This window comes from Dendropsophus ebraccatus, chromosome 3, assembly GCF_027789765.1.
Source record: "Dendropsophus ebraccatus isolate aDenEbr1 chromosome 3, aDenEbr1.pat, whole genome shotgun sequence".
NCBI lineage: Eukaryota > Metazoa > Chordata > Amphibia > Anura > Hylidae > Dendropsophus > Dendropsophus ebraccatus.
In genome coordinates, this window is record NC_091456.1 from 31,255,543 (window position 1) to 31,273,439 (window position 17,897).

A 17,897-nucleotide genomic window follows, 5' to 3' on the forward strand; every position below is an offset into this window, starting at 1 on the left:
GTCCTTGCCGGGCACCGTGTCACCTCTACACCATCAATGAGATAGTAAAACTCGTGCTGACCGTAAACCGCGCCCCCCTCTCTGATTGGCCAGCCTCACCAGTTCTCCTCCGTAAAAGGACAGAATGACCATATATGGGAGGCAGCGCCTCCTCCGGTACAGGCTGCGGTGACCTCTGTGTAAATCCCTGTACACACTGATGCCTGCGCTGAGATCCATGGACCGCGTTACCGGAGCTGACAGCATGGTGAGCCGAACCGAGAGCCACACACCCGGGCTGTCTGTCCCTGCTCCACACGATGCAGAAGAAGCCAAGGAAAGCCAAGCAGCGGGTGGGTATAACTATATCACACTGGTTGGTGGCATCATAGGAGCTGACACTCTATTATACATAGTATAACTGTATATTATACCTAGCAGCACTGTATATTACACATAGTATGACTGTATATTACACATAGTATGACTGTATATTACACATAGCATCACTGTATATTACACATAGTATGACTGTATATTATACCTAGCAGCACTGTATATTATACATAGCATCACTGTATATTACACATAGCATCACTGTATATTACACGTATCACTGTATATTACACATAGTATGACTGTATATTATACCTAGCATCACTGTATATTACACATAGCATCACTGTATATTACACATAGCATCACTGTATATTATACATATCACTGTATATTATACATAGTACCACTGTATATTACACATATCACTGTATATTACACATAGTGCCACTGTATATTACACATAGTATGACTGTATATTACACATAGCATCACTGTATATTACACATATCACTGTATATTATACATAGTATCACTGTATATTACACATAGTATGACTGTATATTATACTTAGCATCACTGTATATTATACATCGTATCACTGTATATTATATTATTCATAGCATCACTGTATATTACACATAGTATCACGGTATATTACACATAGTATGACTGTATATTATATTACACATAGTATGACTGTATATTATATTACACATAGTATCACTGTATATTATATTACACATAGTATCACTGTATATTACACATAGTATCACTGTATATTACACATAGTATCACTGTATATTGTACAGAAATGCACTGCTGTGCCATGAGCTGTCACTCCACAGAGTAGTAGATGCTTGGAACAAACTTCCAGCAGAGGTGGTAAATGTACAGTAGCTGAATGTAAACCGGTGTATATATATATATATATATATATATTATATATATATATACACACACACACCGCAGAACGAAACATTGCAGTTTGGGGAAATAAACATGTGTTAAATTCTATCCCAGGAGTGCTGCGGCATTCTTCCAATATATATATATATATCCTGAGATAACCATACGAAGAATATAATGTAAGGGCAGGGGGTGTTCTTATGCCACAATCTTCTATGTTTCATAGGGAATCAGTAAGTATTGTATATGTCTGCCCCTTCCTGACATCACCTCTTATATGATCAGATCCTTCCATACTTTATCATACATGAGATGATGCATCTGAACGCCAGGCCAGTCCTGAATGTTCTTTAGGTGATGTATATACAATGCTGGTCACTGACCACATGGATGTGTGTACAAACCTCCCAAGGTCACCTCTGCCTGTGGCTCCAGCACTAGTCACTATGGTCGGTAACACTGGGACACAGGGCAGGATACACAACACTACGTCTGGAACACTACTGCATCTATTCCAGACTTTGGCGTCACACTATACTCATTTTCTTAAAAGTTATGGTAAAGTTTCCAACTTACAAGTAGTGATGAACAAATATTCCGATGTTTGGTTCCGATCCCAAACACGAACATTAAAAAAAAAAATATCGTGATCAGTTTGTGTTCCTATACGAATGTACAGTAGAAGCGAACGTCCCGGTCTACGCACATGCATACAGATGATTAAAGTGTAAATTACGCAGATTGCGTACTTTTCACTCTAGAGTTACGCACATGCCTACGGATTATCAGGCGCAAAACGTAAATTATGCAGTTGCGTATGTTCCCAAGTTTGAGTATGTTTGAAAATGATCGTTATAACCATTCCGAACATCGAACAAATTGTATGTGATCAGCGAACACGAAGACTTAGCGTCATGTTCGTACGAACATTTACTATATACATATACACAGTGGGGGAGATTTATCAAACATGGTGTAAAGTGAAACTGGCTCAGTTGCCCCTAGCAACCAATCAGATTCCAAAGAGTCTGTGAGGAATGAAAGGTGGAATCTGATTGGTTGCTAGGGGCAACTGGGCCAGTTTCACTTTACACCATGTTTGATAAATCTCGTGTATCTATACAGGATATAAATATTCTATATAAACTCAATGATAAATAGACCTTATTCCAGTATCATGTGGACTTCCTGTTCTGTAAATACACTCTATTGCAGGTTATTATTGCCCTATTATTAGAGTAAGTTCACACACAGCAGATCCGTTGTAGAAAATTCTACAAAAAAAAATCTGTTCAATACATCTGAGCAAGTGAAATTTTTGCAACAAATCCCCTCCATAATGTGTAAACTCAGCGGCACTGATCACACAGAGCACTTCTTCAGTTCTTGCATCTAGTAGACTCACTATCTATCTGTCTTAAAGGGGTTGTTCACAAAAAAAAAATCTGTCAAATCAACTGGTGCCAGAAACTTCCAGAGATTTGTAATTGACTTCTATTAAAAAATCTCAATCCTTCCAGTACTTCTTAGCTGCTATATGTCCTGCAGGAAGTGGTGTATTCTTTCCAGTCTGGAGAGCAGGTGAAGTTTTCTATGAGGAGTTGCTACTGCTCTGGGCAGTGTCTTTTACAAACAGAGGTGGCAGCAGAGAGCACTTTGTCAGACTGGAGAGAATACTTCCTGCAGGACATACAGTAGCTGATAAGTACTTGAGATTTTTTAGAAGTAAATTAGAATTGTTGGGCACTTTCTGATTTTGAAAGAACTTTTTTTTGGTGAAATGCACAATAAAGTGCAGGGACATGACATAGAAAGACCACTGTACCCATCCCAACACCGAACACCAATCAGGGTTAGAACAGTGCGCTTACAAGTTTTAGGCTATGTTCCCACAACGTAGTAATAAGCAATAACAACGGCCGTTATTGTGAAACAACAGCCAGAATGAAATGTTCATGATCATTAATTTTGGACGTTGTTTTACAACAAAGGCCGTTGTTAGCGCTTATCAATACGTAGTGGGAACATAGCCTTACAAGTTACATCCATTGATCTTTGATAACATGCCACCTCCCTGGAGCCATAAGTGTAGAGAGGGAAGGGACTGGTGGGGCATGCTCTATAGAGAACTCAGCATCAGCTGTCACAACTGACCCTCCACCCCAAGGAATGGCGAGCAACTACAGCAAAGTGCCAGCTATTATAGTGTACATATATACAATGATGTCTTTGCTGATTGTATTACATTTCTTGTACAAGAACAGCCTGCTGTTTATTAAATGTCATCTATTAAAGTGTATCCATGTGATGACTGGTTTCACATACAGCTGGGCTTAGCAGACCACCGCTATCTCCTATGGGCTCCCCGGACCATCTAAAGATCAACCAGGGAGCCCCTCCCGCAGCTCCCTGCATTCCCCCCACTCTTACCTGCTCTCTGTCTGAGCGCGTAATAGCGCCGGCAGTGAGCGCTGATCTGACAGGCCGGTGCTCGGTTGCTCTCCCGGATCAGCCTGTGTAATAGGGGCTTTAGGCCTTTTACCCTCCTTCCTTGCACAATCCGTATATACACAATATATGAATATGCAAGTCACTATTGCTTCTGTTGTGTTTAGTTTCTGTTCATTCACTTTAGCCCCATGTTAAGATAAAACCAATGAATTCACAGCATTTTGCCTGACTAGAACTGTGTTTGTTGTGAGCATGTAAAGAGGTTCTCACAAAACATGTGCCGATTATGGGGCCTGGCCCTGAAATGACTTTGATAATATATTTATGGGGCCTGGCCCTGAAATGACTTTGAGAATATATATATGGGCCTGGCCCTGAAATGACTTTGATAATATATATATGGGGCCTGGCCCTGAAATGACTTTGATAATATATATATGGGGCCTGGCCCTGAAATGACTTTGATAATATATATATGGGGCCTGGCCCTGAAATGACTTTGATAATATATATACAGTATATGGGGCCTGGCCCTGAAATGACTTTGATAATATATTTATGGGGCCTGGCCCTGAAATGACTTTGATAATATATATATGGGGCCTGGCCCTGAATTGACTTTGATAATATATATACAGTATATGGGGCCTGGCCCTGAAATGACTTTGATTAAATTAGAGAGGAGCGAGCATGCTTGATGGTGTTCGTTACTCGGACGAGCATCTCGCGATGCTTCAAGCAATGGCATCTTCCTTTTCCTGCATGTTTGGCGGCTGTTTTTCAGCCAATCATCATGCAGGAGAGGCTTTGGGAGCTCGTAGCATCGCGTGGGAACCCTACATGTCGATAGCAGCGATTGGCTGGCCAGATCAGATGACCTGGGCATATAAGAATCCGGTCCTTCAATGCTCGCTTCAGACGCAGGCTGGATGAGGTTAGGGAGAGAGCTGCTGTCTGTCAGGGAGAGTGTTAGGCAGGGAATTAGTGTGTGGTTAGGCAGGAAAAGACACAAAGAACCCAACCGGGCTTAACATTTTTAAAACATATTTTTTTTGCTACTCTTGGCTGTTGGCTTGGACTTGTAGTGCAGGAGTCAGTATTCAATTTGTCCTGTTGCTGACATTCTTTTAGCTGGCTGGGATCTGTAGTTCAGCTTTACCTATCCTCACTGTTTCCTGTCCATTTTCGTGTTGTTTCCATCATTTTCTGAGGTTTTCAGGCAACCTTCCCTGTGCAGAGTTTTGGTCCCAAGTTTGCCATTGACTTCAATACGGGTTCGTTACTCGAAACCAGCACTCGAGCATCTGGAAATATTTGTATCGAGCATCGAGCCCCCGAGCATTTTAATACTCGCTTATCTCTAATATATAGAGGGCCTTGCCCTGAAATGACTTTGATTGGTTTAATCAATGGGTTAAAAAATGTTCTGAGTTACTGGACAATTGTAAGAGCTATATACCTGGAAGGGAAGACCTCCCTATAATGTAGGGACTTTTATATAGGTATCATAAAACCCTTCTCTTATTCTATCTTTACCTGTGGATGGAATTTTATAGATGTTGTATTAAAAGTCAGAGGGCAAAGTCCATTTCCTTTAATTTACATTCTTGGAGGCAATGTTACAGCTCTATATAATCTCGGGGTAATGTCGGTAATAGGACACATACTGTACCATAGAACTTCCAGAGTGTGGACACATATGGCAGTTTTTGACACCAGTTGATAATAAATTGAATAAATTTCCGCTGGAGTAATAAATTTCCCCTGGAGTATCCCTTTAAGTGGTGTGAAAGCCAAAAAAGTTGCTGTTTGCTCAAAAATGAACAACGAATGTTCACAAAAAATCTGTTTCTATGCAATGATAGATTCTCCCCCCAACCCCCCCCCCCCCCCCCCCGCTGCGTTTTGCCACGTTTCACCCTATATGTATCTTGTTGCAAGATAACTATTCTCAGGCTTAAATATTTGACAAGGCGCTATATATGAGACAACGTCCTACATCTGCCAGATACTTTGCTAGAGGGTCTGAATAAGAGGTATGGTGTCAGTCAGCATACATCGCAGCTATTTACCTGCAGGGGCTGAGATGTAGGAATGTAGCAATCCCTTTCTATTAGCATTAATCTTGGAGTCTTCTCTCTGCAGATGTCATGTCTGGATGATACCATGGGCTCTGTATAAAGCAGCTCTCCAAATACATGCTCCACTTTCCCTTAGGTTTCTGATTTAAAGTGTCACTGTCGTTATAACTTTCAAAATCTAAATCAACAGTAGATGTGATATAAAGCAAGTTTGCAATTTACAATATTATTTTTTTTTTTTGTTATCGTGCTGTAAAACAAAGCTGTACTTACCAGAAATCCAGGTCCAGTCTACAGCAGGCAGATTTTCTGACTTGTGCTGGTTGAAAAAAACAGACTAAACACAGGAATTCCGGCCAGTACAGAAAGTCACGGCTCAATTTGTCCGACAATCACATGACTGTCTTCTCCCTGTGAGCGCTCAGATGGCCTGGGATACACAGGACTTCCTGTTTTCTGTTTTGTGAGAAAAAAAAGAGTCAGAAAACAGAAAGTGCTGTGTTTTTCATGATAACTAAAAAAAAAAAATAATGAATGTAAATTGCAAACTTGCTCTATTTCACATTCACTGTTGATTTAGACTTTGAAAGTCATAACGACAGTGACAATTTAATATTCCAAAAGACTGAGACCTTATTCACGTTTAGTGATTTTTAAAGGGGTATTCCACTCAAACATAACTTTTGATAATGTTGCTACCCATGGTGAGACTAACAATTTCTTCCATACTTGCTATTATTTATTCAGTCTACTTCCCCCAGTTCTGAGCTGCTGCTTTCTGCTAAAGACTAGAGATGAGCGAACCAGGTTCGGGTTCAAATCAATCCGAACTCGAACGTTCGGCATTTGATTAGCGGTGGCTGCTGAACTTGGATAAAGCCCTAAGGCTATGTGGAAATCATGGATATAGTCATTGGCTGTATCCATGTTTTCCAGACAACCTTAGAGCTTTATCCAAGTTCAGCAGCCCCCGCTAATCAAATACCGAACATTCGGGTTTGGATCGACTCGAACCCGAACCCGGTTCGCTCATCTCTACTAAAGACACAAAAATCTGTGTGAGCTATTCTCTCCATCTCCCCCTCCTCCCCCCTTCTGAGACAGCTGATGTAAACAAGTCCCTGAGTGGCTTTATCTGCAACTTTGTAGCTTCTTTGTAATGCTGGGAGGGTTAATCTGTGGTCAAGTTGCTAGTGAACTCACTGTAATTAACCCTCCTGGCATTACAAAGATGCTACAATGTTGCAGATACAGCCAGTCAGGGACTTGCTTACATCAGCCGTCTCAGAAGGGAGGGGGAGGAGGGGAGACAAAGAGAACAGCTCACACACAGTTTTTTGTGTCTTTAGCAGAAAGCAGTAGCTCAAAACTAGGAGTAGGGCTGAATAGATAATAACAAATATGGAATGGATTGTTAATGAATTGTTAGACCATGGCCAGCATGTTTGAGTGGAATATCCCTTAAAGCTCCGTGAATTAAAGTTTGCTATCTAGCTCTGACCCATGAAAAAATGCCCGTTATGGCATCCGTATCGCAATCTGTGTCCGTTTTTTTCCGCATATCTGACAGGAGCGTAGAGGCGGGAGCATTATTATTATTACATTGTGCCGTCTCTGAGGAATAAAAACCTTGGTTTTAAATATATTACCATTACAGATACTGCCAAAGTGCCAAGTGGAAAAGTCAAGAGCAGTATAACCCCGGCAGGAGACACAGCGAGATCTCAGGATCTGTTTTATCTGACTGTTCAACTACCTGGAGGAGACAGTATTGAAATACAGGTGAGTTTTGATTAGTTTTTTTTTGTAAGTGTTCACATATAGGGGGAGATTTATCAAACATGGTGTAAAGTGAAACTGGCTCAGTTGCCACTAGCAATCAATCAGATTCCACCTTTCATTTTCCAAAGAGTCTGTGAGGAATGAAAGGTGGAATCTGATTGGTTGCTGGGGGCAACTGAGCTAGTCTCACTTTACACCATGTTTGATAAATCTCCCCCATAGTGTTTGCCTATATCACAGCTATATAGAAGTAGGCTGGCTGATAGGGACGTCATCGACGCACCCCCAGCAACTGGCCTGAGTGGTTACCAGGGATGCCGTTGGCGTCTTCACAAGCCCGGCCACACACTCCGGCAGAGCCAGAAGCCGAGCACGTGGCTTGAGCTCTAACAGTTGCATTCTTTCTTTGTAGAATCAGTACTGTATGTATGTGATATCTATGTACATATAAAACCTTTTTTTTTTTTAATACTAATTTGGTAATTTTTATTTTATTATAGGTATTGATACTTCCGTTACATTTGTTGTAATATATAGCTATAGGCCATCTGAAACTCACATTTCCTAGGAAAGTAAAGAGAACTATATAAAACTTATGATCATTAAGCAAGCACAAAATAGCAGGCGCAAGGTTGTCACTGCACATTAGTCATAAGCAAGGTTGTTGGGTTTTTCCAATTTCCTTGAACTCAGTGAATGGAAACTGGAGTCCTTGCCCATAGCAGTGAAACAAGATACATCTTCTAAGGACCGTATTACATGGTTCACAATTTGAGCGCCGATCTGCTAGATCAGTGCTTGCTTACTAAGCCCATTACACAGCTTGATAATGTGCAGCAAGAGCTGTGTGTGTGTGTGTGTGTGTGTGTGTGTATATATATATATATATATATATATATATATATATATGTGTGTGCTCTTTCCTTTTAACCTATCCTCTCTAGCCTCTTTCTCACATACACTCAGACCCATAACTCACAAGAAGGTACACAAAGTCCCCTGTAGGAGGAGTTTCACTGGTGGAGGAAGTGCTGTTCAGTTTTACTTAGTTTCCCAGAGAGAGAGAGAGGACATGAACAAAACAGTTCCTGCTTAAGTTAAGCCAGGGCCTGGCTTTTGCCAGGACTTCTGAGAAGAACTAAGGACAGATGCAAAGAAGACTTTCTTCTAAAGTAACTACTACTTACACTATGCAGTGTTAAGCCAACAGTAGGGGAGAGCAGCCACCAAGGAACACCCTAGCCCACGCCAGGAACCACAGGGCCATTGCTGAGGGACTATTTTCTTTTTTTCAAAACCCTGTAAGAAACAGGAGGAAAACTCTACAAGAAGGAGGAGAAATGTCTTTTCAAATCCCCAGCTGAAGGAACTTACACAAAGCTTTTATTCTCACAGTCTGGTAAGACAGTTGTCTAAACAAGAATATCACTTCACTACAACGATATCTACCAAGGTTCCAGCAGAGTACAAGGCTACACTGGGCACAAGGCTTCTCTGGCAAACTCCTCTCCTCTTCTCTCCACCTTCTACAAGGCACTACAACTACTACTTCTACTCTTCTCAAGCACTAAGTTACGCACTGGAGTCTGTAACAAGATTATCGTCTGTGAAACGTGTACTGTTCTCTTGCTTTACAGTAAAGTTGTTCTATTTTTATACCAAACGCACGGGACTCTGTCTATCTCTGCTCGCACCTAGACCTGTACACACACACTACCGCACCCCTTGGGTTATTTTTCCCCCTTCTGTGGGTGGTGGTACCGACAATCCGGGTGGGTCAGTTGCCACTCTAAGTTGCCATGAGAAGAGCCCAAGGTACCCACAGCAACCGGAAAGGTTACTGACCATTTTGGGGAACATACTACCGGCCGTACAAAAAAGCAGGTACCAACATCACACGTGTGTGCGGGACTAACACTGGCATCATGACAGATACCATCACTGGCCGAGTAGGGCAAGCAAGACAGCCGTAGACCACCACATATATATACCTTTAGCGATGTCCATGTAGCCCTTGCTGTAAATAGTAAATAATAAAGTATATACGTTACCTTCCCATGCTCCTGTTGTTTTTCTCGCTTCTGCCTACTACCCGCAACCACCGCTGCATCTTCAGAGCCAGTCTCTGAAGTGACAGGCCGCTCAGCCTATCACTGGCTTAGATGGGACGCGCCCTGGCCAACGATTGGCTGAGTGGCCTGTCACTTCAAAGACCAGTGTAGAAGCTTCAGTGGCGGGTGAAGTGAACAGAAACAAGAAGAACAACAGGAGCATGGACAGATATGTATAAAGTGTATTATTTTTTTTACACAGTCATCAGCTGTCGGCCACGCATCGATATTACACATGGCAACGTGCAGTTGGCGGGTGATGATTTTTAGGCAGGACCAAAAGACACGATCAGCCGTTGATCGTTGTCTTTATTACGTAGAGCGATAATCTGCCAAATCGGCCTGATTATCGCTTTGTGTTATAGGCCCTTACTATCTATCTACTCAGTTATCCTTAGCCTGGAATATTATGCTGCATTTTATGTGCACAGGTATCGCCCAAAGAACTGGTTCAGGAGATTATCCAGGTGTTGATGGAACATGAAGATTCCTGCCATAGAACCTGCTTTTCCCTGCAGTTTGATGGGAATGTCCTGGACAACTTTTCCGAGCTGAAGTCTGTTGAGGGACTGAAAGAAGGTTGTGTTTTGAAGGTTGTTGAGGGTAAGTATGAGTTCTGTATATCCCTAGATAATATATGCTTATGATTAATACGGATTATTAAGCATTAATGCTCCTTTATTTGGGGAATTGACTGAACAGTGGTCAAGCAAATAGAACAGGAGCATATTCATTTATTACTACCTCAAATTCTATTATTTTTTTTTTTTGTGTAAAGAACCATATACCATCAGAGAAGCAAGAATCCATATACGCCATTTCCGGGACTTGCTGAAAAGCCTTGACCTTACAGATGCCTACAATGGAGTGGATTGCAGTTCACTATCCTTCCTCAGCAGCATCTCAGAAGGCGACATTGGAGGTATCAATCCTTTAGTTTTAAAATTTTCCTATGTATTCTTTATGCTAATTGAAGAGATTTATAGAAAATAATGGGTTTCTACCGTTCTAGATTCCTCCAATTCTGAAAACAATGGAAATAATGGGAAGAAGAAGAAGCGATCATCTACAGAACAAGGGCTGGAGGCCATAGACTGTTCTCCACCAGAATATATTCTTCCAGGAAGTATGGAGCGGCCATTGCAACCTCTTCAGCCAATCAGCATTGACAATAAGGTAGCCTTCCTTCCTATTCTTATTATCCAAGTACTTCTGTCCATTTTTCATGAACTACTAATGGACATTATTCACTATGAGATTTACAGAAACAATGATCCTCATTTAAATGCGGACTTTCTGAAATGTGCTGACTTTCTTCTTATTGGTTAATATCTTCCCTGCAGACTCCACAATGTCTGAAATCATTGATTATGAGTGGCTGGAATCCCCCTCCAGGCAATAGAAAAATGCATGGTGATCTCCTGTACCTAACTGTAGTGACTATGGAAGACCACCACATTAATATCACTTCTTCCAACAGGGGCTTCTACATTAACCAGTAAGTACTGGGATCACTGGTCATACTTGTAAGTGTCTGGGGTCTCCAAAGTACATGGGAAAAGCAAATAATTTCTATAAATGTTTCCTTTAGATTCCTTATGAAGAATTTATTAGGGGTATTATATTGGCATTGCACACCAGAGGAGAACTGAGTGTATCCTCCACATTACCGGTATATAGAGAGTTGGCTTTCACATGACCTTTATTACTAGCAATGTGAAAGAAGGCTTAAAGTGACTCTGTATCCACAATCTGCCCCCCCCAAACCGTTGTACCATCAAATAGCTGCTTTTAATCCAAGATCTGTCCTTAGGTCTGTTCGGCAGGTGATACAGTTATTGTCCTAAAAAGAAACTTTTAAACTTGCAGCCCTGTGTCAAATTGGCATGGCCTATAGTGTCTTTGCCCTAGGCCTGCACCACCTCTCTATCCCTCCTCCCCGCCTTCTTCATTATTAGCAATGTCCCGGGCAGAATTTCTCCTATTCATCACTTACACATCAAGGCTGAGTTCACACTACGTATATTTGAGGCTGTATATTATACATAGTGTGAACCCAGCCCAACACTGCACAGGTGCCTTAATGATTCAACACATGTGCAGTGTTCAGACAAGTGATGAATAGGATAAATCCTGCCTGGGGCATTCCTAATGATGAGGAGGGACAGAGAGGCAGTGCTGGCCTAGAGTACAGACACTCTAGGCCACACCAATTTGACACAGGGCTGCAAGTTTAAAAGTTGTTCTGCGATGCCCCAGGCCCCTAGGGGCCACTCCGCAGTGTAGATGGTGCTAACAGGCAGGAACCGGGGCAGCTGTAGGGTATAGGGTTGTCACTGTGTAGGCACGAGGGTGATACAGCTGGAAACCGGGCTCCTGACCATGCGGGAATACTGGGCATGCGATTCCTCGTTGTCCTTAGTCAGGGCACCAATTATCACACCAATGCCAAGGTTCAGAAACAACGGTAGTTGTATATTTATTGTAACGGTGGTAACTAGTAGCAACAGTCTCTCCGGATGCAACCGGGAATAAGGCAAACTTGAATAAAGCAGAGTAATGGGTGATGCTGCAATAGGCTGAGAGAGTAGCGTGCTGAATGATGGGAGTGGTAGTGAAACTGAAGTGGAGATGCTGGGTGGAATGAGACTTGAATGAAATACTTGCTGTTGAGGATTAGAGGAGATGATGATGAGAGGAATGACTGAAGAACGACACCCAGATGAGAATCTTGAGACTTGAGACAGGAACACAGCCAGTGGACTGGAGCAGCAGAGCACACGCAGGCCTCTCTCTTAGCAGGGAGAGAGGACAGACACAACCTATCCCCTTTGTGGTAGGGAATAGACTGACTTGCAAGAGGAAGTTACATGGTAACCCCTGGCCACAGCTCGACGGCCGTTGGAGGAACCATGGTTACAGGGCACGGTCACGTGATCACCAGCCTTTGCATACCACTGCACAAAGTTATACATGCAAGATATACACAAGAACCTGAGAGTAATAGGGATTACACAGTAAACAGTTGCAGTGCATATAGTTTCCAGGACAGGCATGGCTGTAGCAATAAAAGTAACTTAAAGTGAGAAACAGACAGCATGTTCTGGGACACTGCAGTTCTTTAGGACGATAACTGCACCACCTGCCGAACGGATCCCAGGACAGATCTTGGATTAAAAGCAGCTATCCGACGGTACAATTGGTTGGGGAAGGGGGGGCAGATTGTGGGTACAGAGTGGCTTTGAAGTGTATCTGTCACAAATCTTATTTTAAAGAAACCAACAGTTGTGATCGCAAGTAGTTTTGCAACATACTCGCTTTATTTTATTTTTCTTAATTTTTCTATGCTTAAATTAGTGTTATACATATGGCCAAACTGTGCTCCATGCCGATATTTGGCTACTTTTTGTCTCCAGAGTGTTTCTTAAAATACAAATATCCATTACTTTGCTTTTTTTTTTTTTTTTTTTTTTTTTTTAAGATCAACAGCTGAGGTATTTAATCCAAAACCAGCTTCACCGAGCCACTTGAGCCACAATATTGTAGAACTGCTGAACCAGGTCAGCCCAGCTTTCAAGAAGAACTTTTCCAATCTGCAAAAAAAGAGGTAAAATGCAACGACAAATAAATTATTATTCACATAAATGTACATCGTCATATGAAATATTGGAGTAGCATTCCATCATCAAAAACTCACTGCTTGTAAAGCTTACAAAGCTTTCACATATACCACCTTAAAGGGGTTATCCAGCCTGGGGGGGGACCGGGGAGGAGGTGGCTGAAATAAAAGACGTCCACTCACCTCCCCGGTTCCAGGGGCGTGTCACTCATCGTGGCGCTCCGGTGCCTGGTTCCCGGCCACTTCCTGGTGTCTGACGCCGCCCGAGACGCTACGTCTCAGGACCGCTCAGCCACTCAGTGAAGGAGGCGGGATCCGAGCGGACTTCAAACGGATCCCGCCTCCTTCACTGGGTGGCTGAGCGGCCCTGAGACGTAGCATCTCGGGCGGTGTCAGAGACCAGGAAGCGGCCGGGAACCGGGGACCGGAGCGCTGCGATGAGTGACCCGCCGCTGGAACCGGGGAGGTGAGTGGACGTCTTTTATTTCAGCCACCTCCTCCCCGGTCCCCCCCAAAAAGTTCCCCCATGCTGGATAACCCCTTTAAATACCCAGCTACAAGTACAGCATATCGCTAAACCAGAAACACCAACCTTAAAAGCACATACATTGTAATAATTAAACAGATTTATTCCATGTTTTTTTTTCTGTGCATTGAAGCTTTATATTGAAGACCTCAAAACAGTAAAGTAATCAAATTAAGTAGCGAATGAAAAAGTGTTGACGTGTACCTAAACTTATTTACCTTCTGATCTGTTGTTGCAACATGTCAGAAATTGTGATCAATCGGGGCCGCCATTGAGATCCCCATCTAATTATAACATAATGGGAAGTGGCACTCTTCTTTTAATAGTTAGTTTAAATGCCTTAAAACAAAGCTATACTTACTTGTATCCAGGTCCATTCTCCTGAAGGCAGCTTTTTTGGGCTTGTGCTAGTTGAGAAAAAGAGACCAAATGCAGGAAGTCCCGGTCATCTGTGCTTACAGAGAAGGTAGTCAATTTGTACTGGCCGTGAGTGCAAAAATCTGCTTTCAGGAGACTGAACCTGGATACTAGTAAGTATAGCTTTGTTTTAAAGCATGTTAACTAAAAAGAAAATAATGTAAATTGCAAACATGCTTTATATCACATCTACTGTTGGTTTAGATTAGGACTCTAAAAAGAGTGCTACTGCCCCTCATTTTAACAATTGATGGGGGTCTCAACAGCTGTACTAAAAAATAATAATTAATATAAATTGCAAACTTGCTTTATATCATATCACATATACGGCTAATTTCGATTTTGAAAATTATAACGACAGGTAGAAACCAGACTATGTTTTATAATTTAGATTCTTCAAAGTAGCCCCCTTTTTGCTTTGGAAACAGCGTTCCACACTCTTGGCATTCTCTCAATCAGCTTCATGAAGTGCTTGTGTTTACTGGTTTTCAGTTAACAGGTATTTGGATAGTTAAAAGTTGAATGTGGAATTTATTTCCTTCATATTGTGTTTAGGACCAGATAAGTTGTGTTGTGAAGAGATAGGATTGGTACATAGTTTCTTACAGAGTTTAGCCATATTGAACTACTGTTGTAATCCACATTACGGCAAGAACTTTAAGGCATGAAAGACAGCCAATCTGGAAAACTGCAAGAAGGCTGAAGGTATCCTCACATGCAGTCATAAAAAAGATCCAACCCCATTGTTAAACTGGCACTAATGAACACCACCCCAAGAAAGGAAGTCCATGTTAGGAATGTGCAGTAGCCTGGTGTGAACTGGGCCTGGTTTCTGCTTTTGTGTGACACACCCAATTGCTTCCCAGCTCCCGGCAATGCAGGAGTTACACAGAGCTCTGCTAGACTTGATTGCTGCAGCTGAGCAAGTCTTTTTGATTGACATTTTCCTCTGCCTGTCCGGAACCTTGAGGATCAGAGTGCCGGTCCAATGGGGATCCGGACTGGGCTCTTGATCCTCATAAAAGAAAGCTGAGCCACTCTCTCAGCGCTGGCTATTAAGGTTCATACCCTGATCCCAGCTCCCCCTGTGATCCCCGTACCTAATTTCTCTGCTTGATTTACCTGTTACCTGACCTGCCGCCTGACCGTTGACTATTTGATTGTTTACCGATTCTGCACCGCGTGCCCATTTGGTTTGGACGTTGGCTTGTTTGATTCTCCCTTTGTGTTTGTTCGTCTGTCTCATTCTGTGTTACACCTACCAGAGCAGGAACTGCCTTTGTGGTTGTCCGCGACTGCCTAGGGCTGTTTGAGGCAAGTAGGTAGGGACAGTGGGTGGGCTCAGCCTTAGGGCTCACTGTTGTGTCTTATCCCTACCTCCCAGTCCTGACAGTCCAAGAGTTACCTCTGTTGCAGAGAATAGCTTCATTAGAGTCTCAACAATTTTTGATCCCAACATCCATGTCTTTGTGGGACCCAAAAAAGGTGAGCCAATGCTTTCTACACGTGTGGTTTCCACTGTAAAGAATTGTGACACCAAACACACCTTCTGGCTATGTATGGGCTATTTGACCAAGAAGACGAGTGATGGATTGCTTCACCACAATCACCTGACCTAAACCTAGTTGAGATGGTTTGGGTTTAGTTTAAAGCCTCCTTCAAGGCTGTTGGGAAACCATTCCAGGCGACTACCTCATGAAGCTGTTATCAGAACAAATTTGGACTACTTTGAAAAATATAAAACCATATTCTGATTTTTCTGTTATAGTTTTTATGTTTTCACTATGAGCCTACAATATAGAAAAAAAAAACATAAAAACATGGAATGGAAAGGTGTGTTAGAACTTTAGAGTTGTATAAAAACATTGGATTAGATTTATCAAACTGGTGAAAAGTAGAATTATCTTAGTTGCCCCTAGCAGCGGATTCCACTTTTCATTCCTCACAGATTCTTTGGAAAATGAAAGTTGGAATCTGATTGGTTGCTAGGGGCAACTGGGCCAATTCTACTTTACACCAGTTTGATAAATCCACCCCACCCCCCCCAAAATATGTATACAGTATAGATATATATGACTTGTTTTTACTGCTGACTTCTTCAGTTAAGGTTAAACTTTGCATATAGAGTACTGTATATACCAATATATTATATTATCTTTTTCTCACCATCTAGGGTTCACCGCCATCCTTTAGAGAGAATTGCAACTCCTTATCAAATTTACAGCTGGATTGCCCCCAGCAGTAATCATATTATTGACTGTGTGCGGGCCGAGGATGCATACAATTCACGTCTGGGATATGAGGAACACATTCCTGGCCAGGTACAACTTGACCTTTTATATTAAAGAGGATGTGCCACCAGGTACATCCTCTTTAATCTGAACCCACAGATCGAACGGCGCCGTCACGGGGAGGGAATTCCCTCCCACTGGGGGTGGGCCGGCCTACCTCCAGTGCTTGAGCACTGGCCGGTTCTGGTGCATAGAATGGTGCCGTGACTGTGCCGTTTGATCCGTGGGTTCAGATTAAAGAGGATGTACCTGGTGGTACATCCTCTTTAAGCACCATTGGTCTCAGCTTTTTGGAATACTGCAAAAATCTAAAATGTCACTGCCTCCTTAAGATAGCAAACTACACCCCAACTGAATATGGTCTATGTGCAACCTATTCCAAAGGCGTGTTACACAATGTGTTTTACCTTTGCACTATAGCACATAACAGTTTTAGGCTTTTACGGGATCATAGAGAGGAAAGGCGGCCGTTTCATAATATTGACGGCCGTGAATAATGATCATGATTAGCAGCCATATATGTTATGAGAAGGCTGCCTTTCCCCGATAGTTCCTGTAGTGAGAACATAGCCTCAGCTATATCACTACTGTTGACTTTATTGGAAAGTTACCCTATTAAAAGTGTTGTCTGGTAAGATATAAGTGAAGATGAACCAGAATCTAGGCACAATCAGAATGGCAGCATCTAGAGATGACTGAAGTAATCAAAGTGTGTGTTTTTTTTTGTTGTTTTTTTACCTCTTTTAAAGTTTCATTTAAATAGCAAATACTGTTTAAAGTATTGAACTGGAAAAACTAAACCTTATTATAGTTGCCAATAAATACAGTTTAATAACTATTGCAAAAAAGTAATTGTTAATAATATTCTTTATCGGAAAGATGAGAGACTGGAACGAAGAGCTTCAAACTACTAGAGAACTTTCTCGGGAGAATCTGGCAGATCAGCAACTGCGCCAAAGAGCAAACTTTAAGGTAATAACAATGGTGTATGTTAGAAATGAGCGAACACCAATCTCCAACACGCTCGGGTTTATCTGAGCCCGAACGCTTAGCATTTAAATACTGGTGGCTGAAGAAGGACCCTAGGGAGTTCTGGAAAACATGGATACAGCCAATGACTTATGGTATATTTCCCTTTGCATACTTTCCTATCCCCCAGGATTGTGCTTATGAAATCCCATAAAATCAATGGGACAGGCGGAATTTCAAGCAGAATCCGCAGCACTTATTCCGCTTAAAATATTTCACCTATTCTGTAGTGTGAACATACCCTTAGGATGCGTTCACACAAACAGGATCCGCAGCAGATTTGATGGTGCAGATTTGATGCTGTGTTCAGTTATTTAGACCAAATCTGCTGCGGCTCTGCACCATCAAATCCGCTGCGATACTGTA

General features: G+C 42.1%; 1 protein-coding gene across 1 annotated transcript in view; it reads left to right on the top strand.

Moving 5' to 3' along the window:
* The first annotated feature begins 211 nt into the window (after positions 1-211).
* Positions 212-17,897, top strand: part of LOC138785399 (clustered mitochondria protein homolog) — a 44,276-nt gene continuing 26,590 nt past the window's right edge. Inside the window, exons 1-9 of the mRNA XM_069961317.1 lie at positions 212-332; positions 7,414-7,538; positions 10,081-10,252; positions 10,428-10,571; positions 10,662-10,825; positions 10,993-11,147; positions 13,131-13,256; positions 16,385-16,532; positions 17,382-17,474. Of these exons, the coding sequence (XP_069817418.1) occupies positions 218-332; positions 7,414-7,538; positions 10,081-10,252; positions 10,428-10,571; positions 10,662-10,825; positions 10,993-11,147; positions 13,131-13,256; positions 16,385-16,532; positions 17,382-17,474 (1,242 nt within the window). The 5' untranslated portion in view covers positions 212-217. The remainder of the gene's footprint in view (positions 333-7,413; positions 7,539-10,080; positions 10,253-10,427; positions 10,572-10,661; positions 10,826-10,992; positions 11,148-13,130; positions 13,257-16,384; positions 16,533-17,381; positions 17,475-17,897) is intronic.